At 45.7% G+C, this 27,098-nt stretch overlaps 1 protein-coding gene across 2 annotated transcripts in view; it reads left to right on the forward strand.

The window, feature by feature from the left end:
- The window catches only part of zgc:63863 (uncharacterized protein LOC393372 homolog), a 57,586-nt gene extending 30,959 nt beyond the window's left edge, over positions 1 to 26,627 (forward strand). For both annotated transcript variants that reach the window (XM_052016390.1, XM_052016391.1), the window contains 3 exons: positions 1,919 to 2,060; positions 5,638 to 5,822; positions 25,461 to 26,627. In XM_052016390.1, coding sequence (XP_051872350.1) covers positions 1,919 to 2,060; positions 5,638 to 5,822; positions 25,461 to 25,716 — 583 coding nt within the window. In that variant the 3' untranslated portion in view covers positions 25,717 to 26,627. The remainder of the gene's footprint in view (positions 1 to 1,918; positions 2,061 to 5,637; positions 5,823 to 25,460) is intronic.
- Positions 26,628 to 27,098: the final 471 nt, after the last annotated feature.

Genomic DNA, 27,098 nt, shown 5'->3' on the forward strand with positions numbered 1-27,098 from the left:
TGGATAAATATATGGTAAAGTACAGCACGAGGCTGACAGGAAGGACAGCTTAGTACTTGACGGAGATGGCTGGTCTCTTTCTGGTCAGTTACAGCAGCACTATGTTGGTCTCTGTGCCTGAAGACCCAATTGGTGAATTTGTGAAAACCAAATAAGAAACAAAATAATTGGGATGCAGAAGACTATGTCCTTCTTTAATACCACCCTTCCTTACTGATGGCAGACAGCATTAGAATGTGCTGTCGCTATGTTGATCATGTCATTTAGGTTATATATACTAGTTGCAATATGTGTATTTAAAACCTTTTCCCCATCCCCATTGCCAATTGTTTGCTTGGAGTTCACACTCTCTCTTGTTGTTACTGACAATCACTCTGGATAAGCATTATACCATTGGTTTGGTTACCAGAATTTAAGAAATCCTGATCCTCCTGCATTCTGTTAATCCCCAATTCTTCAGAAGGATATCTTCTGTTGACCACTTTCACATTTTTGGATTTTGTTCACGGTGAATGGTAGGGCCCTGGGGAGTGTTGCAGAACAGAGGGACCTAGGAGTACAAGTACACGGTTCCCTGAAAGTGGTGTCACAGGTAGACAGGGTGGTGAAGAAGGTTTTTGGCACATTGGCCTTCATCAGTCAGGGCACTGAGAATAGAAGTTGGGATGTTCTGTTACAGTTGTAGAAGATGTTGGTGAGGCCACGTTTGGAACATTGTGTTGAGCTTTGGTTGCCCTGCTATGGGAAAGATGCCATTAAGCTAGAATGATTGTAGAGGAGGTTTACAAGGATGTTGCCAGGACTCAAGGGACTGAGTTATGGATAGAGGTTAAGCAGGTTGGGACTTCTTTCATTGGAGCGTAGGAGAATGAGGGGTGATTTTTTATAGAGGTGTATAAATCATGAGGAGCATAGATAGGGTGAATGCGCACAGTCTTTTTCCCAGGGTTGGGGAATCAAGAACTAGAGGGCACAGGTTTAAGGTGAGAGGGGAAAAATTCAGTAGGAACCTGAGGGGCAACTTTTTCACCCAGAAAGTGGCCAGTATATAGAATGAGCTGCCAGAGGAAGTGGTTAGAGGCAGGTACATTTTTAAAAAAAAACATTTAAAAGGTATTTGGACAGGTACATGGATAGGAAAGGTTTGGAGGGATATGGATGAAATGTGGGAAAATGGGACTAGCTTAGATAGGAAACTTGGTTGGCATGGACTAGTTGGGCTGAGGGGCCTATTTCCATGCTGTATGACTCTGTGACTCTAATTGTAATCCAATCAGCTGTTTGTTTTCATCTCATTTCTGGCTGTATTAGTTTATCTAAAGGACTCTGTTTGTAGTGAGCCTCAAGTTCAAGTTTATTGTCATGGGCACACGTACCCAGGGTATAAATGCCATAAAAATTAGCTTTTTGGCCACAAATACTGGTGGACACCATTATCAAGATTCAAATGGCTTTGAATGTTCTTCGGTGCAAAGTGTGGTCCATTTGGTTAGGTAGTGGAGGGTGCCAGACCCATGTGTAGCTGTACCCTGGCATGGGTCTCTGTCCTCAGGAGGTGGAATCTTTGGAGAGAAATGAAGCTTTATTGTGATTTAGGGTTCTTTGCATCCTGAAATACCCTCTTATCACTCCAGAAGCAGCTTCAAAGACCCTATGAAGGTTGTGACTTCAGTTCTGATGCAGGGTTTTTGACATGAAACAGTAACTCCGTTTCTCTCTCCACAGATGCTGACTGACTATTACAGAATTTTCTGTTTTTGTTTCAGATTTCCAGTATCTGCAGTTTTTAAATTTTTACCCACACATTGGTGGTACCTCTGCTTCAGAAATGATCCATTGGATCGAAGGGTGTGAAAGGCTCTGCATACATCGTCTCTCACTTTACCTGGCTCAAGCTGTCTTGTATCTCCTGATTTAGGGCCGAGGTTGGCACCATCTTTGCCCTGAGTTGGCTGATCACCTGGTACGGTCACGTTCTCTCCGAGTTCCGTCATACTGTCAGGCTGTACGACTTCTTCCTGGCAAGTCACCCGCTGATGCCAGTCTACCTTGCGGCAGCGGTATGTAGTGTTGCATCCTTGCACCACTTGCTAAGCACTTGTATGTAGTGTTGCATCCCCACAATGCTCACTGGGTACTTGTGTACCCCTTCATGTCCACTGGGTTTGTTGGAACTGTATAGGGTTTCCAGCATAGAAAAAGGTCAAGCTAGTCCCTGCTGGTACTGATGCCCGCACCAGCCTCCTCTCATCCATTTCAAGCTATCTGCATCTCCTTTTATGCAATTCACTCTTGTGTACTTAACATCTCCTTAAATGAACCTCTGCTATTCACGCACCCAGTGCCTGTGATGGTGAGTTCCACGTTCCTAAACCCCTCTCTGGTTGAAGTGTTTCTCCTGAATCTCTTTTGGATTTGTGGCCAATACTTTAGTTCTGGCCCCATAGATTTGAGCTCCCCTCAAATGGAAGCATAATCGAAGAGTCACAGAGTCATATAGCACAGAAGCACCTCATCTGTGCCGACCTACACTAATCCCATTTGCCCTCATTGGGACCGTATCCTTCTATGCCTCGCCTATTTAAGTTTCTTTCTAAATGCCTCTTTATCATAGTCATTGTATCTGACAATATCATCACCTGTGGCAGCACATTCTGGATATCAGCCATTCTCTGTGCTTTTAAAAAAAACACTTCTCCAATCCCCTTTTTAAAACTCCTACCTCTCACCTTAAACCTGTGCGCTTTTGTTTTTGATACCCCTGCCCTGGGGGAAAAGATTTTGACCATCTACCCTACCTATGCTTCTCATAATCTTTTATACATTTCCATCAGGTCACCTTTGGTCGTCTTTGCTTCAGGGAAAATAGTCCCAGCCTCTTCAATCTTTCCCCTTATCTAAAGTCCTCCAATCCAGGCAACGTCCTGGTGAATCTCCCCCGCACTCTCTCCAGTGCAACCCCATCCTTCCTATAGTGTGGTGACCAGAACTGCACTCAATAACCACACACAATGCATACAAGTGAGGTACCAGATGACTGGCAAACAATAAATGTGCTTCCCCCTCATCAAGAGGGGCAGCAGGGAAAAGGCTGGCAATTGCAGACCTGTGAACCTAACATCAGTAGGTTATTGGAAAAAATTCTCAGTGACAGGATTGATGAATGCTGGAAAGGAAGGGACTGATCAGAGATCTTGTCTCATCAATCTGATTCAATATTTTCAGGAGGTAACAAAGGGTGTTGATGAGGGCTGTGCATTCTTCATGGACTTCAGTAAGGCCTCGGACAAGGTCCCACATGGGAGACTGGTCCAAAGGGTTATGGTCCATGGGATTCAGGGCAAGTTGGCAAACTGGATCCAAGATGGACTTGGCAATATGTGACGTAGGGTGATGGTAGAGGGTTTTGTGATTGGATGCCTGTGACTGGTGGTGTCCCACAAGAATCGGTGCTGGGACCTTTGCTGTTTGTAATATACGCGAGTGACATGGGTGTAGAAAGCATGATTGGTAAGTTTGCAGGTGATATTGGTAGTTGGTTTATTATTGTCACATGTACCACGATACTGCGGAAAAACTGTTCCGCGAGCCTTCCAGACAAATCATTCCAAACATGTTAGTCGAGTTGTTGAGTAGTCTTGGGCTGCAGGGTGATATTGAGGCATTGGTGAAATGGGCTGAGAAATGGCAGATGGAGTTAGAACACAGAAGAACATAGAACGTAGATAAACTACAGCACAATTCAGGCCCTTCGGGCCACAAAGCTGTGCAGAACATGTCCCTATCCTAGAAATTACTAGGCTTACCCATAGCCCTCTATTTTACTCAGCTCCATGTACCTATCCAACAGTCTCTTGAAAGACCCTATCGTATCCGCCTCCACCACCGTTTCCGGCAGCCCATTCCACGCACTCACCACTCTCTGAGTAAAAAAAACTTACCCCTGACATCTCCTCTGTACCGACTCCCCAGCACCTTAAACCTATGTCCTCTTGTGGTCACCATTTCAGCCCTGGGGAAATGCCTCTGACTATCTACCCGATCAATGCCTCTCATCATCTTATACACCTCTATCAGGTCCCCCCCTCATCCTCTGTCTCTCCAAGGAGAAAAAGCCGAGTTCCCTCAACCTACTTTCATAAGGCATGCTCTGCATCCCAGGCAGCATCCTTGTAAATCTCCTCTGCACCCTCTCTATGGCTTCCACATCTTTCCTGTAGTGAGTTTAATCCTGATAAATGTGAGGTTTTGCATTTTGGAAGTACTAATGAGACTAGGATACACCATGGTCCCGGGGAGTATTGGGGAATAGAGGGACTTTGCTGTGCGTCCAAAATTCCTTGAAGGTGGCAACACAAGTAGATAATGTGGTTAAGAAGACACATGAATACTGGCATTCATTAATTGGGGCATTGACTACAAGAGCAGGGAGGTTGTGCTCCAACTTTATAAAACATTGGTCAGATATCAGCTGGAGTACTGCATGTAGGTCTGGTCACTACACTATAGGAAAGATGTGATCGCACTGAAGAGGGTGCAGAGGAGATTCACTGGGATGTTGAATGGAGCATCTCAATTATGAGGAGAGGCTGGGTCTGTTTTCCTTTGAGCAGAGAAGGCTAAGTGGGTAGCCTCTTAGGCTACATGATTGAGGTGTATCAAATTATGAGGGGTATAGATTGGATAGACTGCAGAAAACTTTTCCCCATATTAGAGGGAGATGAAACTAAAGGACATAGATTTAGGGAAAGTGGGAAGAGATTTAGAGGGGATCTGAGGAGTCCTTTCTCACCCAGAGAGTGGTGAGTACCCAGAATGCACTGCCTGCGAGAGTGATGGAAGCAGAGTCACTGACAGTATTTAAGAAGTGTCTACGTCAGTACTTGAATCACCCAGATATAGAAGGCAACAGACCAAGTGCTGGGAGATGGATAGGTACCCACTGGTAGGTATGGATGTGGTGGGCTGAGTGACCTGTTTCCATGCTGTATGACTCTAAGTGAACTCTTTCCCCTGATGATGAAGGGAGAAAGGTGCAGCATCTGCACTGTCTGTGGTACTAGACTAACCATCGACGTCGTGAAAAGCCAGCATGTTCACTTGTACCCCTTGGGCAAGGGGGCCTGCTCCCCGGCACGGGCTGGACCTATGTGTGACTCTGTCCACATTATATGGTCAACTGCAAAAGCATTGCCTGTCAGGAAGCCCACCAGGACCTATTCAGTGGTGGGCAGTATATGTGGCCCAGATCCTGAGAGTAAAACAGTGGTTTAGATACAGAACAACAGCTGAATTTGGCATGAAATCTGTCAAGGTCGTCTTTCTGTCAGCCAAGGAGTGGAAATTCCCTTGAGCTCGGAGCGGAGAGGGGAGTAGGAAACTGGGGAGTGCACTTGAGGGAGCAGGAGAGGTGGGACACTCGAGGGAACAGAAGGCAGCGTTGTGCCCTTGGGAGTGGGAGGTGAGATAAGGGATAAAACCCCAGTCATCGTGGATCCTGCTGGGTTCTGCAGTGAATGCTCCTCAAGGCCTTTCTGACCTGATGCCTGTGGTTACCTTTCCCACTGACTCGCTGGGCACTTGATGTTAGTTATATGTTGGGTAAAGCCATGTTCATGAGAGTGATTTTTGTTTCAGATCGTGCTGCATAGGGAGCAGGAAGTTCTCAAGTGTGAATGTGAGATGGCGAGTGTCCATCAACTTCTGTCCAAGATACCTCACAACCTTCCTTACGAGAAGCTGATTATCAAAGCGGAGGAGCTGTATTCCCAGTACCCACCCGCAGAGCTTGCAAAACAAGCAGCACTTCAATTTCACAAAAGGCAAGATTTTTCTTTTCAAAAGTACCTTTGTGTGTATTCATTGCTACAGCGAGCCCAGCCAAGTATTGGTGCTTGAAATAAATTGGTAAATTCGTTTATTATTGTCACATGTACCGAGGTACAGTGGAAAAACTTGTCTTGCATACTGTTCATACAGATCAATTCATTACACAGTGTATCGAGGTAGTACAAAGTAAAACAATAACAATGCAGAATAAAGTGTTACAAGTACAGAGAAAGTGTAGTGCAGGCAGACAATAAGGTGCAAGGCCATAATGAGGTAGATTGTGAGGTCAAGAGTCCATCTTATCGTACTAGGGAGTCTTATAATAGTGGGATAGAAGCTGTCCTTGAGACTGGTGGAACATGCTTTCAGACTTTTGTATCTTCTGCTCAATGAGAGAGGGGAGAAAAGAGAATGTCCAGGGTGGGTGGGGTCTTTGATTATGCTGACTGCTTTACTGAGACAGCGAGAAGTATAGACAGTCCATGGAGGGGAGGCTGGTTTCCATGATGTGCTGAACTGTGTCCACAACTCTCTGCAGTTTCTGTGGTCACGGGCAGAGCAGTTGCCATACAGTCCCATACCAAGCAGTGATGCATCACGGCTTGGTAAGGCAACTGCTCTGCCCAGGACCGCAAGAAACTGCAGAGAGTTGTGGACACAAGTTCAGCACATCATAGAAACCAGCCTCCCCTCCATGGACTCTACCTACTCTTCTCACTCTGTTGGTAAAAGTGAAATCAAATCCTTAGAAAGAAGTGATATAGGATCAGAAGATGTAGAATCCTTGTGGGTAGAGTTTAAAAAAAAAACTGCAAGGGTAAAAAGACACTGTTGGGGGTTGTATGCAAGCCTCCGAATAGTAGCCAGGATGTGGGGTACAAGTTACAGTGGGAGATAGAAAAGCCATGTAAAAAGGTCAATGTTACGGTGGCCATGGGGGAATTTCAATATGCAGGTAGACTGGGAAAATCAGGTTGGTACTGGATCCCAAGAGAGGGAATTTGTAAAATGCCCAAGATATGGCTTTTTAGGGTGGTTTGTGGTTGAGCCCACTAGGGAAAAGGCAATTCTGGATTTGGTGTTGTGCAGTGAACCAGATTTGATTAGGGAGCTTAACGTAAAGGAACCCTTAGGGGGCAGTGATCATAATATGATAGAATTCACACTGCAGTTTGAGCTAAAATCAGATATATTGGTATAGCAGTTGAGTAAAGGTGACTACAGAGGCATGAGAGAGGAGCTGGCCAAAGTTGATTGGGAGGGAACCCTAGCCGGGATGACGGTAGAGCAGTAATGGCAGGAATTTCTGGGAGTAATTTGGAAGATGCAGGATCAGTTCACCCCAAAGAAGAAGCAGCATTCTAAAGTGAGGATGAGGTAACCGTGGCTGACGAGGGAATTCAAAGGCAGCATAAAAGGAAAAGAGAGGGCATACAATATTGCAAAAATTAATGGGAAGCTAGAGGATTGGGAAGCTTTCAAAAACCAACAGAAGGCAACTAAAAAAGCAATAAGGGGAGAAAAGATGAAATATGAAGGTAAGCTGGCCAATGATATAAAGGAAGATACAAAAAGTTTTTTCAGATATATAAGGAGGAAAAGCGAGGCAAGAGTGGACATTGGACTGCTGGAAAATAACACTGGAGAGGTAGTAATGGGGAACAAAGAAATGGCGGACAAACTGAATAGGTATTTTGCGTCAGTCTTTACTGTGGAAGACACCAGCAACGTGCCAGAAAGTCGAGAGAGTCGGGGGCAGAAGTGAGTGTAGTCGCTATTACTAAGGAGAAGGTGCTTGGGAAACTGTAAGGTCTGAAGGTAGATAAGTCACCTGGACTGGATGGACTACAGCCCAGGGTTCTGAAAGAGGTAGCTGAAGAGATTGTGGAAGCATTAGTAGTGATCTTTTAAGAATCACTAGAGACAGGAATAGTTCGAGAGGATTGGAAAATCACAAATGTCACTCCACTCTTTAAGAAGGGAGGGAGGCAAAAGACAGGATATTATAGGCCAGTTAGCCTGACTTCAGTGGTTGCTAAGCTGTTAGAGTCCATTATTAAGAATGAGGTTTCGGGGCACTTGGGAAGCTCATGATAAAATAGGCTGAAGTCAGCATGGTTTCCTTAAGGGGAGATCTTGCCTGACAAATCTGTTGGAATTCTTTGAGGAATTATCAGGCAGGATAGACAAAGGAGAGTCAGTGGATGTTGTATACTTGGATTTTCAGCAGGCCTTTGACGAGGTTCCACACCTGAGGCTGCTAAGCAAGATAGGAGCCCATGGTATTACAGGAAAGGTACCAGCGTGGATAGAAGATTGGCTGACTGGCAGAAGGCAAAGAGTGAGAATAAATGGAGCCTTTTCTGGTTGGCTTCCAGTGACTAGTGGTGTTCCACAGGGATCGGTGTTGGGTCCACTACTTTTCACGTCATATGTTAATGTTCTGAATGACGGAATTGATGGCTTTGTGGCCAAGTTTGCGGATGATACAAAGATAGGTGGACGGGCAGGTAATGTTGAGGAAACACGGAGTCTGCAGAAGGACTTGGACAGTTTGGGAGAATGGGCAAAGAAGTGGCAGATGGAATACAGCGTAGGGAAGTGTACGGTCATGCACTTTGGTAGAAGGAATAAAGACGTAGACTATTTTCTAAACGATGAGTGAATTCAGAAATCAGAGGTGCAAAGGGACTTGGGAGTCCTAGGATTGTAGGCTGAGTCAGTAGTAAAGAAGTCAAATGCAATGTTGGTATTCATTTCGAGAGGACTAGAATATAAAAGCAAGGATGTAATGTTGAGGCTTTATAAGGCATTGGTCAGACCATAGTTGGAGTATTGTGAGCAGTTTTGGGCGCCATATCTAAGGAAGGATGTGCTGGCATTGGAGAGGGTCCAGAGGAGGTTTACAAGAATGATCCTCGGAATGAAAGGGTTAACGTATGAGGAGCGTTTGATGATTCTGGGCCTGTACTCACTGGAGTTTAGAAGGATGAGGGGGGATCTCATTGAAACTTACTGAATATTGAAAGGCCTGGATAGAGTGGACGTGGAGAGGATGTTTCCATCAGTGGGAGAGTCTAGGACCAGAGGGCACAGCCTCAGAATAGAAGGACATCCCTTTAGAACAGAAATGAGGAGGAATTTCTTTAGCCAGAGGGTGATGAATCTGTGGAATTCATTGCCCCAGACGGCTGTGGAGGCCAAGTCACTGGGTGTATTTAAAGCGGAGGTTGATAGGATCTTGATTAGTAAGGGTGTCAAAGGTTACGGGGAGAAGGCAGGAGAATGGGGTTGAGAGGGAAAAATAAATCAGCCATGATCGAATGGCGGAGCAGACGATGGGCTGAACGGCCTAATTCTGCTCCTATGTCTTATGGTATTATGCATCCGGATAGGATGATTTTTATGGTGCATTGATAAAAATTGGTGAGGGTCAACGGGGACATGCCGAATTTCTTTAGCCACCTGAGGAAGTATAGGTGCTGGTTTCTTGGCCTTGGCGTCTACGTGGTTGGACCAGGACAGGCTATTGGTGATGTTCACTCCTAGGAACATAAGCAGAAAATGCTGGGGATACTCAGTAGGATGATAGTGCTTGCTTTTGCTGGATTATTGATGTCTTGGGGCTGTGGCCTTCCTTTGGGTCAAGTATAACCACATTCTTTTTACCTTATTAACTAGTTTTTCAAGGATTCATTGATTGAACAATATGTTGATGATGTGAGTCACTTCTCTTGCTTTTCCTGTGGCTTTCAGCTCTTGTGAATAATCCTGTATTGAGACTGAGGTCTGGAACTAACTTGTTCTGACTCCAGTCACCTCACCTGTATCGACCCAGGGATGGTCAGTGATTTAGTTACAACCTTAGAGTTGGTGTGAAGGATTTTTATTTTGTGTTTTCACAATGAGTCATGTTCTGTAGCATGCTGCTTGAAAGTCAGAGGTTTAGCAAGAATAAATAATTAAATATTTAGAAAGGGAAAACGTGCACAGCTGTGGGCAAAGAGTGCGGGAGTGGGACTAATTGGAGAGCTCTATTAGGGTTCAGAATGCATTTTCATGAGTCTTTTGAAGAGGAGCTGATTGCAAGATTTTAAAAAATTCATGTAACATACCAGGAGAGAGCTGGGAACTGGTCTTGCCTGGATGGGTCTGGGTCAAATGATCTTCTATGTCAACAAGTTTGTACTACTTCAGAGGCAATTTTCTCCCCTTTCCAGCAAAGTATTTCTTTGTTAGGGAGTGCTTGTCAGTGATCTACCACTGCCCCTCTCCCCTCTGCCTCCTGGAAGGAAGCAGGGACGAGAAAAGACCACCCTATTAGTGTTCCTCCTCCTCTGGTTCAGGCTGCAACTAAGTAGCACTGCTGTCAGAGAGTGGACGATGCAGCAATGACCTGCGGTAATGGCATTTCCGTGATGGACAAGAGTGCTGTAATAAGAAAATGAGTTGGCTGGGAGCCATACCACAGTGAAGGTTGAGTTGGCTCTGATTCAGCTGCTCCATTTATTCAGCATCATTCATTGTGCGTCCTCTTTTTATTTCTCTCTCACTCTCTCACACTCTCTCTCTTATCTAATCTTATCTTATCTTTCTGCACACTGCTCTACAGCTCACCATCCTGCTGCAGCTTCACCTTCAAAGGCACACTTGGAACTGGGATGTCGTTGAGCATCCGACGGCTGACTGCCGAGTCAGCACAATAAACTTGGGAAGCACTAGTCCAACTGCAGCTTTACGTAACGCAGCAAGAGTCTGTGTTCTGCACTTTGGCCACTTGTGCACTGCTTGCTGGAGGAAATAAAACAGCGAGGAATAAATTAGGAAAAGCAAATCGCATAATGCAGATTGGCTCTCCCCTCATGATGCTGACTCTTGAGGGTGTTCACTGGTGGTGCGTCTCAGTGACCGTTGTTAGTCGCAGTCAGCAGGATGTAACTGAACCCTGTTCTGCACTTGCCTGACATTCCCGCAAGCGTGTTCCAACTGAGATCACAGAAGCAGGAATCTGGCTAACTTATTTACTTGTGTTGATGCAGAAAGATTCCATTCAGCCCATCTCCTCCATGCTGGCTCCCAGCAGAGCAATCTCGCTAGTTCCATTCCTGCTCTTATTTCTCTGTCATGTGGAAACTTGTTCTCTCTCAGGTGCCCATCAGCTCTCCTTTGATTCTGTTGCCACTTGCATATACTTGTAGTCACTTACAGAGCCAATTATCCTACCAGCATGTCTTTGGGATGTGGGAGTAAAACAACACCCGGGGTCACCCGTGCAGTTACAGGGGGAACGTGCAAACTCCATGCAGACAGCACCAGAGGTCAGGATTGAACCCAGGTCACTGGAGTTGCTGGCAGCAGCACGGACTTCTGCGCCACCGTGCTGCCCTGTAGTTGTAGTTCATTCCCTCCACCATCCCTAAATCCGATGAGGCCTCTCAGCGTGAATAGTCATCCGATTAGATCTTGTAAACTTATCTGAGCGGTGGCAGGGTATCTGTTTAGAACTATAGAACACCACAGCACAGAAAACAGGCCATTCGGCCCTTCTAGTCTGTGCCAAAACTTTTTCCCGCCAGTCCCGTTGACCTGCACCCAGTCCATAACCCTCCAGACGTCTCCCATCCATGTATCTTATTTATTAGGAATCTGGCTAACTTATTTACTTGTATCTATTTATTAGGAATAAAGTGGGGCGGCAGAGTAGCGCAGCTGGTAGAGCCACTACCTCGCTGAGCCAGAGACCCGGGCTCAATCCTAACCTTGGCCACTGTCTGTGTGGAGTTTGCACGTTCTCCTTCTGACCACGTGGGTTTCCCCTGGGTGCTGTGGTTTCCCCCAGCAACCCAAAGGCATGTGGGTCAGTAGGTTAATTGGCCTCTAAGTTGTCCGTACTGTGTTGGTGAATGGTAGAATGTGGGGAGAATAATATGGGATTAACGTAGGATTAATGTAAATGGGTGGTTGATTGTTAGTGCGGACTCGATGGGCTGAAGGGCCTCTTTCAATGCTGTATTTTTGTATGACGTTGCTGCAGTGATGTAGGTCTGCACTGGTGTAGTAGTGAATGCATTGATCTCTTGAAGAGGATGAGGTTCACAGATCTCTTAATGATGAGCCCTGTCTGTGATCTGTTATGAGGCTTGGGAACTGGGAATCCAGACAATAGTCCACTGACAAGGAAAGGGGTTTGTAAACCTCGTCAGTGACCCAGTTTTGAGGATGGTAATCCTCCAGCGCTTTTAATGATCAGTTGATGAGGATAGGAAGACACAAGAGATTGCAGATCTGGAGCAACACACAATGTGCTGGAGGAACTCAGCGGGCTGAGCAGCATCTGTGGGAGGAAAGGAATTGTTGACGTTTCGGGTTGGAACCCTGCGTCAGGACTGAGAGTGGAGAGGGGAGGTAGCCAGTCTAAAGATTCTTATACTGGTTATCTCCCCTCTTCACTCTCAGTCCTGATGCAGGGTTTCATAAAACACAGTACAGCACAGGAACAGGCCCTTCGGCCCACGATGTCTGTGTTGACCACAATGCCAAATGACCCAAAACGTCGACAGTTCCTTCCCCCACCCCCACAGATGCTGCTCGACCTGCTGAGTTCCTCCAGCAGGTTGTTGGCTGTTAGGGAATCTCTGAGCCCTCTCAATGGTTATCGAGAGCACGTCTGCCGTCTGCCTGTGATATTGATGAGCTGTTGATGAAGATGCAGATCACTGAGCCCTCTCAGTGATCTATTGATGAGAGTATTGATTAGCAAGTCCCCTTAGTGCTCTATTGATGAGGAGGATCTGTCAACCATCTCAAACATTTAATTATTTGGTTTATACCTTGGCATTGCTGGCAAGGCCAATATTTATAATGAATCTCTCATTCGCCACTTGCCACCTTCAGGTGAAGACGCTCCTATAGGGTTGCAGAGGAGGGAGTTCCAGGATTCAGACCCAGCGATGAAGGAGTGTCAGCAGTCCATTTCCAAGTGTGACCTGGAGGGGAACCTGCGTGTGGTGGTGGTCTCATATGCCTGCTGCTGCTGTTGCCCTACTTGATGCGAGAGATCAGTGTTAGGAAGTGGTGTTGGAGTAGTTTAGGCACGTAACTTTAGTCACCATGTGCCACTAGTTCAGGGAATATAACAGGAAGACTCTTTCTTGTTGGAGGTGGGCATCACCTGCCATTTGTGACACAATTATTACTTGCCACATGATAGCCTGTGTCTGAGTGTTGTCCAGGTCTTGCTGCGTGCAGCCACGGGCTGCTTCATTTGCTGAGGAGCTGCAAGTAGAACTGAACATTGTGCAGTCATCAGTGATCATCCCCACTTCTCATAGAGTCATAGAGTGCAGAAGTGGACCCTACAGCCCAACTGGTCCATGCCAACCAAGATTCCCATCTAAGCTAGTCCCATTTGGCCCATATCCCTCTAAACCTTTCCTATCCATGTACCTGTCCAAGTACCTTTTTAAATATTGTTAATGTACCTGCCTCAACTGCTTCCTCTGGCAGCTCGTTCTATATGCTGATGATCCTCTGGGTGATAAAGTTGCTGCTTGAGTTCCTATTAAATCTCTCCCCTCTCGCCTTAAACCTATGGCCTCTTAATTTCCCCAACCCTGGAAAAAAGACTGTGCGCATAGTTGTTATGATAGAAGGAAGGTCATTGATGAAGCAGCTGGAGATGGTATTGTTATTGGTTTATTATTGTCACTTGTACCAAGGTACAGTGAAAAACTTTTACAAACCGATCGTACAGATCAAATCATTACACAGTGCAGTTACATTGAGTCAGTACAGAGTGCATTGATGTAGTACAAGTAAAAACAGTAACAGTACAGAGTAAAGTGTCACAGCTACAGAGAAAGTGCAGTGCAATAAGGTGCAAGGTCACAACAAGGTAGATTGTGACGTCATAGTCCATCTCATTGTATAAGGGAACTGTTCAATAGTCTTATCACAGTGGGGTAGAAGCTGTCCTTAAGTCTGGTGGTACGTGCCCTCAGGCTCCTGTATTTTCTACCCGATGGAAGAGGAGAGAAGAGAGAATGTCCTGGGTGGGTGGGGTCTTTGATTATGCTGGCTGCTACACCAAGACAACGAGAGGTAAAGACAGAGTCCAAGGAGGGGAGACTGGTGTCCGTAATGCGCTAGGCTGTATCCACAACCCTCTGCAGCTTCTTGCGGTCTTGGACAGAGCAGTTGCCGTACCAAGCTGTGATACATCCTGATAGGATGCTTTCTATGGTGCATTGGTAAAAGTTGGTGAGAGTCAAAGGGACAAACCAAATTTCTTTAGCCTCCTGAGGATGTAGAGGCACTGGTGAGCTTTCTTGGCCATGGCATCCACGTGATTTGTCCAGGAACTTGAAGCTGTCAACCCTCTCGACCTCAGCACCATTGATGTAGACAGGTGTTTGTACACCGCCCCCTTTCCTGAAGTCAATGACCAGCTCTTTAGTTTTGTTGACATTGAGGGAAAGTTTGTTGTCATGACACCATTCCACTAAGCTCTCTATCTCCTTCTTGTACTCTGATTCATCACTGTTTGAGATACGGCCTACAACAGTAGTATCATCTCCAAACTTGTAGATGGAGTTGGCGCAGAATCTGGCCACACAGTCATGAGTGTATAGGGAGTATAGGTTTGAGGACGCAGCCTTGAAGTGCACCAGTGTTGAGAATAATCGTGCTGGAGGAATTGCTGCCTGTCCTCACTGATTGCGGTCTTGTTTGTTAGAAAGTCATGGTTGGGCCCAGGACACTGCCCTAAGGAGCTCCTGCAGTGATGTCCTGGGACTGAGGTGATTGACCTCCAACGACCACAACCACCTCTCTTTGTGTGGGGTCTGACTCCCGTTACCAGAGTGTTTTTCCCTTGATGTCCATTGACTTCAGTTTTACCAGGGCTCCTTGCTGTCAAATTTGGCCAAATGCTACCTTGATGTCAAGGGCAGTCACTCTCACCCCACCTCTGGAGTTCAGCTCTTTGGGCCATGGTTGGGTCAAGGCATTGGTGCGCTGAATGGCCTTGGCCAAACCTAAACTGGGCATGGTTGAGCAGGTTATTGATGGGTAGGTGTGGCTTAATTGCACTGTTGATCACACCTTCCATCACTTTGTTGATGATTGTGGTAGACTGATTAGATGGGCATTACCCTGATTTGAATTTTTCCTTTTTCTAAAAAGAAATGGAAAATTGTGCACGTATGTTCTATGTTGTTGGGTAGATACCAATATTGTATCTGCACTAGAACAGCTTGGCTGGGTACGTAGCTGGTTCTAGAGCACAGGCCTTTAGTACTCCAGGTGGGATATTGTCTGTTCCCACATCCAGGGCAGGCACGGTAGTGTAGAGGTTAGCGTAACGCCTTACAGCGCCAGTGACCCGGGTTCAATTCTGGCCGCTGTCTGTAAGGAGTTTGTACGTTCTCCCCATGTCTGCGTGGGTTTCCTCCCACATTCCAAAGATGTACAGGTTAGGAAGTTGTGGGCATGCTATGTTGGCGCCGGAAGCGTGGCGACACTTGCAGGCTGCCCCCAGAACGCTACGCAAAGATGCATTTCACTGTGTGTTTCGATGTACGTGTGACTTATAGAACCATAGAACACTACAGCACAGCAAAATCAGGCCATTCGGCCCTTCCAGTCTGTGCTGAAACGTTATTCTGCTAGTCCCATTTACCTGCACCCAGTCCATACCCCTCCAGACCTCTCCCGTCCATGTATCTATCCAATTTATTCTTAAAACTCAAGAGTGAGCCCTTACTGAATACTATCTTATTCAGTGCTCTTGCCCATTTTGTGATATCGCATGATGGGAATCGGATTGGCTTTTATGACAGTGGGAATCACAGGAGGAAGCCAAGATGGATCATTTGTTTGGCCCTTCTGGGCAAACGTGGTTGCAAATACTTCGGGCTTAGTTCTAGCAGGTTCATGCTGGGCCTCTTCATTGTTGACGATGGGGATATTCTAGGAATATCCTCTTCCTATTAGCTGTTTAATAGTCCACCTTAATTCACAACTGCTTGTGGTGGGAATACTTCACTTCAATCTGATTCGTTAGTTGTGAGATTGCGTAATGTCTATTGTTTTGCTGTTCAACACATTTGTGGTTCCGTTTTACAGTTTCACGAGGCTGGTACCTCGTGTTTAGGTATGCTTGATTGCCCTGATGTGTCCTTCTGCACTCATTAAACCAGGGTTCATCCCTGAGTTGATAGTAATGGCAGAAGGAGGAATATGTCCAGCCTGTTGATTTATTGATGAAAATGGGGATCACTTGTCATTCTGTTGATGAAGATGATGAATCAGCATCAGGCATATTAAAGCTCAGAGGGAGAGTAAAATAAACGAGAGGTAAAGAGAGAAAAGTTGCTCCAAACATAAAAAGAAATCCACAAATATTCTGCAGATATACAAATCAGGAAAGGAATGGGTCTGAGACTATAAAGAAATTTACTCCTATTGGCAGGGAACATGGCAGAGGTTCCAAATGGGTACTTTACATCAATCTTCAAGGAAGCAGATACTGCTGGAGTCTTAGAAAGATGTAACTGAGATTCTGGATGGGTAAAACTTGACAGAGAAGAAATACTGGAAAGATTGGTTGCACTTAAAGTGGATAAATCCCCTGGTCCATATGGGATGCATCCCAGGTTTGTGAGTGGAAATTAGAGGCCCTATTGGTGCTCTTCCAAATGCCCAAAAATTGGGGGTGTGCCTGAAGGCTGGAAAATGGCAAATTTTTGCACCCATCTTCAAAAAGAGAAACCCAGAAACTACACACGAGACAGTTTAACCTCTGGTGGAGAAAGTTCTGGAAGCCATGATCAGGGACAGAATTAGCAGTCATTTGGACAAGTGTGGATTGATTAGAGAGAGCCAGCATAGATTTGTTAAAGGCAAATCATGTCTAACAAAGTCTGTTGATGAAACCGCAAAGATGGTCGATGTGGTACAGATGGATTTCCAGACGGCTTGTCATAAGATGTCACATTATAAGCTTGTCATCAGTATCGAAGCCCAGGAAATAAAAGGGAGCTGTAACAGCATGCGTTTAAAATGGGCAAAGCAGTAGCAAATAGAGAGCTGTACTGGAAGGTTAATTTTTGGACAGAGAAGTGTACTGTGGAGCTCCTCAATAATCAGCCCTAGGATATATTTTTGTTAACGTTCATAATTTGGGCTTGGGTATACAGGGCATAATTTCCAAATTTGCAGAAAGTGATTAAAAAGGCATAGAAGATCCTGGGCTTTTTACATAGAGATGTAATGTTCAAGAGCAAGGAAGCCATGGTGAACTTTTATAAAACACCAGTTTAACCACAACTGAAGTCTAGTCTAGTCTAGTCTAGTCTAAGTGCCAAACTGCAGGAAAAATGTGGAGGCTTTGGAGAGGGTGCAGAAGAGATTTATCAAATTTTTCCAGGAGCAAGGGACCAATGGTCACCCCATTACAGGAAGGTTGTGGAGGTTTTGGAGAGGGTGCAGAAGAGGTTCACCAGGCTGCTGCCTGGATTAGAGGGCATTAGCTTTAAGGAGAGGTTGGACAAGCTTGGATTCTTTTCTCTGGAGCGTTGGGGCTGAGGGGAGACCTGATAAAGGTTTATAAGACAGACATAGATAGGGTAGAGAGTCAGGGTCTCTTTCTCAGGGTAGCTATGTTAAATACTAAAGGACGTAGCTTTAAAGTGAGAAGAGAGACGTTTAAAGGAGATGTGTAGGCAAGTGTTTTTTTTAATAAACAGTCATAGGTGCCTGAAACACACTGCTAGAGGTGGTGGTGCAAGCAGACATGAATTTCTCTTTATTCTCAGTTCTAAATAGCCTGGGACTGGGACTTCTAATTGTAGATCCCAAGCCTGGGGAAGTATCTTCCCTGTGTCCAGCCTGTTGAGTCCTGTCAGAAAATTATCTTGTTTCACTGAGAGCTAAACTCTAATGAATATAGCCTAAACCATCTAATCTCACTTCATATGACAGTCTCAACCATTGCTGCATCCTCTCTATGCCAAGAATATCTTTTCTTGGATAAGGAGACCGAAATTAGACACACGACTCCAGGTGTGGTCTCAACAAAAGCCCGCATGATTGTAGTAGCACATCCTCGCTCCTGTACTCAAAGCCTCTTGCAATGATGCCATTTGCTGCCTTAACTAATTTCTGCACCTGCATGTTAGTTTTCAGATATCGAATGAAAGTGATTAGCAAAAGAATCAAGTGGCATGAGCAAACATTTTTTACACAGCGAGTAGTTAGAATCTGGAATGCACTGCCACAGATAGTAGACGAAATAGAAAATTAAAGCAAACTGCAAATGCTGGAAATCTGAAATAAAAACAGAAAATGTTGGGAGCACTCAATAGGTCGGGCAGTGTCTGGAACGAGAAACGGTTGACTTTTTAAGCGGAAGGTCCTTTGTCAGAATTGGGAAAGAGAGAAAACTCATTCGTTTTAAGTTGCAGTGAAGGTGAGGGAGGGAGGGAGGGAGGGATAAGGGCAAAGGGAATATCTTTGAAAGGGTGAAGCCAGGGTTGCTGAGGGGATATGTTGTGGACGTCACAAGAACATAGCAGGAGTAGACCACTTGGCCACTCAAGACCACATCTCCATTCAGTATGGTCATGGCTGATCCACCCTTGGCCTCATCTCCTCTTCTCTGCTCGTTCCCCATGACCCTCAATCCCCCAGTCTTTGTCTACCTCAATTTATCTACCTCCACTTTAAATATTTCCAATGAGCTTGGCTCCACAACTCTCTGGGGCAGAGAATTCCAGAGGTTCACCAATCTCTGCAGGAAGAAATTTCTGTGTACCTCAGTTTTAAATGACCAGGCCCTTATCTTGAGACTATGTCCCCCTCCTTTGAGATTCTCCCATTAGTGAAAACATCTTGACATTTACCTTGTCATTATCTCCTTGATCATATCTGTTTCAATAAGATCACCCCTTATTCTTCTAAACTCCAAAGAATACAGACCTTGTCTGTTTAACCTCAACCAGTAGATGTGTTAATGGGGGAAGTTAAAAAGAGAAAAAAGTGAACAATAGTTATGAGGCGAGGGTGGGAGTACAAACCAAGGTACGTAAAAAGTTGAGGGATCCAGTGCCCAGCAGGTCAGTCTGTGCTAACAGAGAAAATCTGAGCCAAAGTGTCACAAATAGGGAATTACAGCAGAAATGGTCAGTTCTGATACTGTCAGAGAAAATGAGTTACCTGAATTTGTAGCAGTCGATATTGTCCAGAAGGTGCAACGTGCAGTGGAAGAGGGCACAGGCAGATGGGTCAAATTGGGAGTGGGATGGAGGATTAAAGTGGCAAGCAAGGGGGAGCTCTGACTTGCCCCCGCTGACTGAATGCAGGTGTTCTGCAAAGCGATTACCCAATGTAGGGGAGACCTCGTTGTGAATACTGAATGCAGTACATTAGATTAGGAAATGTGCAAATGATTTGCTGCTTCACTTGGAATCATGATTTGGGTCCCTGGATGGTGAAAAGTGAAGAGCGAGCATCATTCAGGAATTCTTCAAGGGTGATTGGGAGGGGCTGTTTGCAGGTAAAGGAAATCTAACAAGTGGGAGGCTTTTAAAAGTGAGATAGGAAGAGTTCAGGGCCAACCTATTCCTGTAAGAGTGAAGAGCGAGGCTGTCAAGATTAGGGAGCCTTGGTTGACAAGGGACATTGAGGAGACACGAGACTGCAGAGGCTGGAATCTAGAGCAACACACAAAGGCGCTGGACCAAGTCAGAAGATCAGGCAGCACCTATGGAGGGGAATGGATAGTCGACGTTTTGGGTCAAGACCCTTCTGGTCTGGAAAAAGGAGGAGACGTAAGTTAGGTAAATTGCTGGTGTCCGGCAGAGATTTTTTTCACTATCAGCCACAGGTGAGGTACCAGAACACTGGAGGATAGCTAATGCTGTGCTTTTGTCTAAGGGCAGTGGGAATAAGCCAGGGAATTACAGGTTGATGAGGCTTACATGAGTGGTGGGAAGGTTATTGGAAAGGTTTCTGAGAAACAGGATTTATTTGCATTTGGAAAAGCAAGATGGTCTGATTAGAGATGATCAGCATGGCTTTTTGCATGGGAAATCATGTCTCATGAATTTGATTTAGTTTTTTGAAGAGATGACCCAAGAGGATTGATGAGGGCAGGGCAGTAGATGTTATCTACATGGACTTCAGCAAGGCCTTTGATAAGATCCTACATGGTAGGCTGGTCCAGAAGGTTAGAACACATGGGATCCTGGTAAGCTAGCCAATAGGATACAAAATTGGCTTGTGGTAGGAGGCAAAGGGTGGTAGTGGAGGGTTGTTCTTCAGATTGGAACCTGCGATCAGTGGTGTGCCTCAGGGATCAGTGCTGAGTTTTCTGTTTGTTATCAATGTTAATGATTTGGAAGAGAATGTGGGTGGAATGATTGGTAAGTTTGCAGATGGTGGTACAGTGGGCAGTGAAGAAGGTTGTCTTGGGTTACAACTGGATTGAGATCAACTGGGAAAGTGGGCAAGGGGATGGCAGATGAAATTTAACTCGGACAAGTGCGATGTGATGCATTTTTGGAAGTTAAACCAGACCAGGGCATACACAGCGAATCACAGGTCCCTTGGGAGTATCATTGAACAGAGAGACCTTGGGGTACAAGTATTTAGAACATAGAACATACTACAGCACAGGAATAGGCCCTTTGGCCCACAAAGTCTGTGCCAACCTTGATGCCAATCCAAATTAATCCCATCTGCTTGCACGTGGTCTTTAACCCTCCATTCCTGTTCACATGCCTGTCAAAATGTCTGTTAAATGTTGCTTCTGTATCTGCTTCACTCACTTCCCCTGGTAGCACTAGCACTCTCTCTGTAAGTTAGTTCCCTGAAAATGACAATACAGGTAGACGGGGTAGTGAAGAAGGTGTATGTCATGCTTGCCCTCATCGGCTGAGGCATTGAGTACAAGAGTTGGGACGTCATGTTACAGCTGTGCAGATGTTGGTTAGACCACACTTGGAGTATTGTGTGCGGTTCTGGGCTCCACGCTACAGGACGGATGTGATTAAGCTGGAGAGGGTGCAGAAATGATTCACAAAGATTGGAGGGTTTGAGGTACAAGGGGTGACTGGATAGGGTGGCTCTGTTTTCCCTGGAGCAGAGGAGGCTGAGAGGTGACATGACAGAGAGAGAGAGAATTATGAGAGTTACACGCAGGGTAGCTAGCTCGTGTCTGTTTCCCATGGCAGGGTTGTGTAAAGCTAAAGGACATTGTTTTAAGGTGAGAGGGAAGATAGAGGATCTGAGGAGTAAATTTATCACGCAAAGAGTAGTTGGTATCTGGAATGAGCTGCCAGAGGAGGCAGGAACAATAACAATGCTTCAGAGGCATCTGGGCAGGTACTTGAATGATCAGGGTGGGGGTGGGGGGGGGGGATAGAATTTATGCAGCGTGGAAATAGTGCAGACAGGCATGATGGTCGGCATAGATGCAAAGGGCCTGTTTCTGTGACTATGAAAGGTCAGGTGTTGCACCCCTTGCGTGGGAAAAGGGGTTGCAGTTGAGGCTGATTCAACTGTATTCAAGAAGAAGCTAGATAAGTGTCTGAAAGGAAATAACTTGCAGTGCTTTGAGGAAAGAGTGGGGGGAATGGGACTAGCTGGATTATTCTTACATGGGATCGCCACGGTCTTGAAGGGCCAAATGGCCTCCTTCCATGTTGTAACCATTCCTGTGATCCTGAGGTGACCCCTGACTATTTGCCATTGATGAAGGCAGCAAGTGGTGAGCCCTGTCCTTGATCTGTTAATGAGGATGAGGCCCAATAATCCTCGACATCCATCTATTGTTCAGGGTACTGGTCAGTTTTTCTCTCTCAAACCGATCAGGATTTCCTTGGCTTGAGTTGTTCTAAGCTGAAGATGTCCTTGTCAGTCATTTTAGGCTGCAGTCATTAACGTGTCATTGTTTTTTTAAAGGATGATACAATTGCATCCTCATTGGTTCGTTGTGCTTTTGAGAAAAAGTGAAGTTTTAATTTTTGCCAATTTGTGTAATTTGACCTGGATCCATATCGATCTAACCCTAATGTCATTGATGTTGAAAAAGAACCACCGTCATCACTCTCCATTCTTTAGGAAGCTGAAACCTAACCCACAACCTGTTGCATCATAACCTTTTTTAACTAGTGAGACTTGCTGAGTTAGTATTATAAACATCATAAATTCCTGGAACTGCTAAACACCAGGAGGGGAGCGTTAGGTTAACGTGTGGACGGGCGCAGTTTGGACAAGGGTCTCTCCTCATAACGTTAACTTCTTTCCATCACTGAGCATCTTGCTGCACTCCTGACACTTTGCTTTATATTTTGTGCTTATTATCCTTAACTTTTACAAAGTGTAGAATTAGAACAGACACCCTCCCATTTTGTGCTCAAAAACACTGAATTGCCGCCTTGCTCTTTACTTGGTTGAGGTGACCTGTTGTTCAGAAACTCACTGCCTAGTTATGTTATTGCCAGATAACTCTACATGTGGGCTTGGTAATATAGTGGTCAAGGAACCAGACCGAGCAGCTGTGGTTACGAATTCCACCCCACCAGAGCAAGTGTGAAATTCTTGAAGGATGTCGAGTTTGGAGCTGACAGATTAATAAGAGGTAATGTTGCAGCTATATAGGACCCTGGTCAGGCCCCACTTGGAGTACTGTGCTCAGTGCTGGTCGCCTCACTACAGGAAGGATGTGGAAGCCATAGAAAGGGTGCAGAGGAGATTTACAAGGATGTTGCCAGGATTGGGGAGCATGCCTTATGAGAACAGGTTGAGTGAACTCGGCCTTTTTCTCCTTGGAGCGACAGAGGGTGAGAGGTGACCTGATAGAGGTGTATAAGATGATGAGCGGCATTGATCGTGTGGATAGTCAGAGGCTTTTCCCCAGGGCTGAAATGGTTGCCACAAGAGGACATAGGTTTAAGGTGCTGGGGAGTAGGTATAGAGGAGATGTCAGGGGTAAGTTTTTTTTTCCTCAGAGAGTGGCGAGTGTGTGGAACGGGCTGCCGGCAACGGTGGTGGAGGCAGATACGATAGGGTCTTTTAAGAGACTTTTGGATAGGTACATGGAGCTGAGAAAAATAGAGGGCTATGGGTCAGCCTAGTAATTTCTAAAGTAGGGACACGTTCGGCACAACTTTGTGGGTCGAAGGGCCTGAATTGTGCTGTGGGTTTTCTGTTTCTAACCCACTGGTTTTGCTAGTAGAACATAGAACGCTACAGCACAGGAACAGGCCCTTTGGCCCACGATGTCTATGCCGACCAAGATGAGTCGTTGAGAGACCAGCACTTCAACATGATAATAGAATCATACAGCATGGAAACAGGCCATTCAGCCCAACTCGTCCATGCTGACCAGTGGGCACTCTTCTATATTAACTTCATCTCCAAGCACTTGGTCCACAGCCCTCTTGTGCCTAAGCGATTCAAGTGTTCACCTAGACACTTAAATGCTGTCAGCAACCCAGCTTCAACCATTCTCTTCTCAGGCAGTGCATTCCAGGTACTCACCACTCTCTGGGTGAAGAAGGTCCCGCTCAGATCCCCTCTGAATCTCTTTCCTCTTGCCCTAAATCTTATGTCCTCTAGTTTAATCTCTCTCTATGGGGAAAATTTTCCTGCAGTCTTACCCTATCGACACCCCTCATAATTTTCTGTACTAATTCATGTCCCCTCTGAACCTCCTCCACTCCAGGGAGATGAGACATAGCCTTTCCAATCTCTCCTCGCAACCGAACTGCTCCATCCCAGGCAACATCCTGGTGAATCTCCTCTGCACCCTCTCAAGCGCTATCACATTTTTCCTATAGTGTGGTGACCAGAACTGCACGTAATACTCCACGTTAGGTCTGCCCAAGGTTTTAAAAAGTTGGGAGTATAACCTTCCTACTTCTATATTCAATACCCTGATTAATGAAGGCCAGTAACCCGTATCCCTTCCTAGCCATGATGTCTACCTACGTTGCAACCTTCAACGATCTATGGAGGTACTCCAAGCCCACTCAATACTCCCAAAGACCTCATCATTCATGAAGCATGTCCTAGCCTCATTCATGCTTCCAAAATGCATCACCTCGCATTTGTCTGGATTACTCTCCAGCTGCCATTTCTCAGCCCATTTCATCAACATGTCAATATCCCTCTGCAGCCTAACACTAGCTTCCACACTGTGACCAACCCCACCAATTGCTGAGTCATCTGCGAACTTGCTGACCTTACCTTCTACATCTATATCATTCAGGTACGTATATTACAAACAGCAAGGGTCCCAGCACTGATCCTTGTGGGATGCCACTAGTCACAGGTTGTCCAATTGCAAAAATAACCCTCTACCATCACCCACTCTCTCCTATTGCCAAGCCAATTTTGAATCCAGTTTGCCAATTTGCCCTGGATCCCATGGGCCCTACCCTTTTGAACCAAGCTCCCATGTGGGACCTTAAAGGCTTTAGTAAAGTCCATGTAAATCACATTTCCTGACCTATCTTGATCAATACACTTTGTTACTATTCAAAGATGTCAATTAAATTGATCAGGATCTGCCCTTGACAAAGCCACATTGGCTGCACTAATTAGTCCCTGATCTTCCAAGTGATCTCTAATCTCCCTCAGAATTTTTTGCAGTACCTTCCCCACCACCGATGTTAGGCTAACAGTTGTATAGTTACGAGGATTTTCCCTGCTGCCTCTATTGAAAAGGGGAACCACGCTTGCTGTCCTCCGGTCGTCTGGTTCCTCACTTTTGCGTCCAGTGAAGATTTAAAAATCTCAGCCAGAGTCCCAGCAGTCTCTTTCCTTGCCTCCCATAGCAGTTTAGGATAAATCCCATCTGGTGTTGGGGATCTGTCCACCTTTTAATCCTGCAAAGGTGTCAGATATCTCTTTTCTTATAGAGACCTGCACCTTCATTGACTTCTGCAACTACAAAGTCTGCTTCCTTTGTGGACACCGACGAAAAGTATTCACTTAGGACCTCACCTATCAGGCTCCATGCACAGATTGCTCTAAATAGCTGCCTTTTTCCTGCTTATTCTTTTGCCCTTAATATATTTATAAATGCTTTTGGATTTACCTTAATCCTATCTGCCAGTGATTTCTCATGACAACAAATGCATGGTATAGTTGACCCAGGGGTACTCGTGTACTAGTTGTGGCTTTCACACATTACTCATATCATGGGAACAAATTGCATGAGAACTGGTCATTTCGATACATCCCTCAGCACTATAACCTTTTGGGTTCTGCAGGAAGGTCATAGACTTGAAACGTTAACTCTGTCTCTCCTGACCCACTGAATAATTTTAGTATTTCCTGCTTTATTTCATATTTCCAACATCTGTCTGATTTTTTTATTTCCAATTTAAGACCTCTTGTTTCAGCCTCTGTAAATGTTCTTATTATCTCTGTGAAAGCCCCAGATTATCAAATCTCCTTTCAACATTTTCTGCTGCAGAGTTCTCTGGTTTCTCAACCCTGGTGTCACTGTAGTAAATCCCCCACCTGGACAGCATAGCGACAGGGTTGAGATCTGCCATCGAGGGTACGCTCTGTGGCTTCTGTCACTAACTGCGTGTTAATGACTTCTTCTCCTTCCACAGCGTCACCATCAGCACTTTCCAGGACTTCCAGCTGGCGACGTCCCAGCAACGCCCCGATGCTGTGCTCTGCAAACAGTCCAGGGAGAGAGCTCGTTTGCCACCCAACAACGCCAAGGCACCAGCTCCAACGGGGGCCAACCAACTAGTCAAGATGGCGGTGTGGGGACTGACGGCCACGCTGGGAGCGGCTGCTTTCGCCGTGGTGAACACGGCGATGGAATGGGCTCCGGAGTTTGTCTTCCAGCTGTTTCCATAGCCGTTGTCAATTCGGACACACTTGTAGCAGGCAGGACCGGGAGAGAGAACGATCTCTTGCCACGACACAGCAATCAAAACCGAGCGCCCGTGTGGTGCAATGTGCCAAAAGCCAGAGCCAGGGTGGAAGTGAGATGTGGGCTTTACTTCATGCTTTCCAATCTCAGCCACGGCCATTGGAGGACCAGCCTTTCACAGCCCATCTTCTCCTAGGGAACTGACGCATTGACCACCTCCTCCCAGGTGGAATGGTGTGGACACAATGGGCAGAGTTGCCGCCTTCTGTTCCGTAGATGTCTTTGATTCTGTGTGTCTACTGGTTATTCAACCAAGGACAACTTCAAGAGTTTTAAAGTGAAAATCCCTTGCTTCTGAGTGGGGCAATAGGAAGCAAGTTTCCATTCAGCCGTGTTACATGGTAATCAAAAAAATTGCAGATTGCTGCAACTCTGAAACAAAACCAGAAAATGCTGGAAACACTTAGGAGATCAGGCCGCCATCTGTGGGAAGAGAAGCAGAGTCAATGTCTTAGACCTGAAATATTAATTCTGTTCCTCTTTTCACAGATCCTGCCTGACCTGCAGAGTGTTTCCAACAATTGGAATTGGTTGATTATTGTCACTTGTACTGAGGTACAGTGAAAGACTAATCTTGTGTACTGATCGTACAGGTCAATTCATTACACAGTGCATTGAGGTAGTACAAGGTAAAACAATAACAGAATGCAGAATAAAGTGTTACAGCTACAGAGAGCAGTGCAGGTAGACAATAAGGTGCAAGGTCATAACGGGGTAGATTGTGAGGTCAAGAGTTCATCTTATTGTACGAGGGAACCGTTCAATAGTCTTATAACAGCGGGATAGAAGCTGTCCTTGAGCCTGGTGGTACGTGCTTTCAGGCTTTTGTATCTTCTGTCCGATGGGAGGGGGAGGAGAGAGAATGTCTGGGGTGGGTGGGGTCTTTGATTATGTTGGCTGCTTTATCAAGGCAGCGAGAAGTGTAGACAAAGTCCATAGAGGGGAGGCTGGTTTCCGTGATGTGCTGGGCTGCGTCCACAACTCTCCGCAGTTTCTTGCGGTTACAGGCAGAGCAGTTGCCGAACCAAGCCGTGATGCATCCAGATGGGATGCTTTCTGTGGTGCATCGATAAAAGTTGGTGAGGGTCAAAGGAGACATGCCAAATTTTTTTAGCCTCCTGAGGAAGTAGAGGCGCTGGTATATTTTATCCCATGTACCCAGCCTTGATTAAGCAGACACTTAACTGTGTCACACGGAGCATTTCCTGCTTCTGTTCACTTGTTCTTGCGGGGTTTAGGTCTCCCTTCAAAGTGTCTTAATACCAGTCTTCACTAATTTTGAATTGGGTGAAGGAGCATGGCCTGA

The sequence above is a fragment of the Pristis pectinata genome, chromosome 5 (genome assembly GCF_009764475.1).
Source record: "Pristis pectinata isolate sPriPec2 chromosome 5, sPriPec2.1.pri, whole genome shotgun sequence".
Lineage (NCBI taxonomy): Eukaryota > Metazoa > Chordata > Chondrichthyes > Rhinopristiformes > Pristidae > Pristis > Pristis pectinata.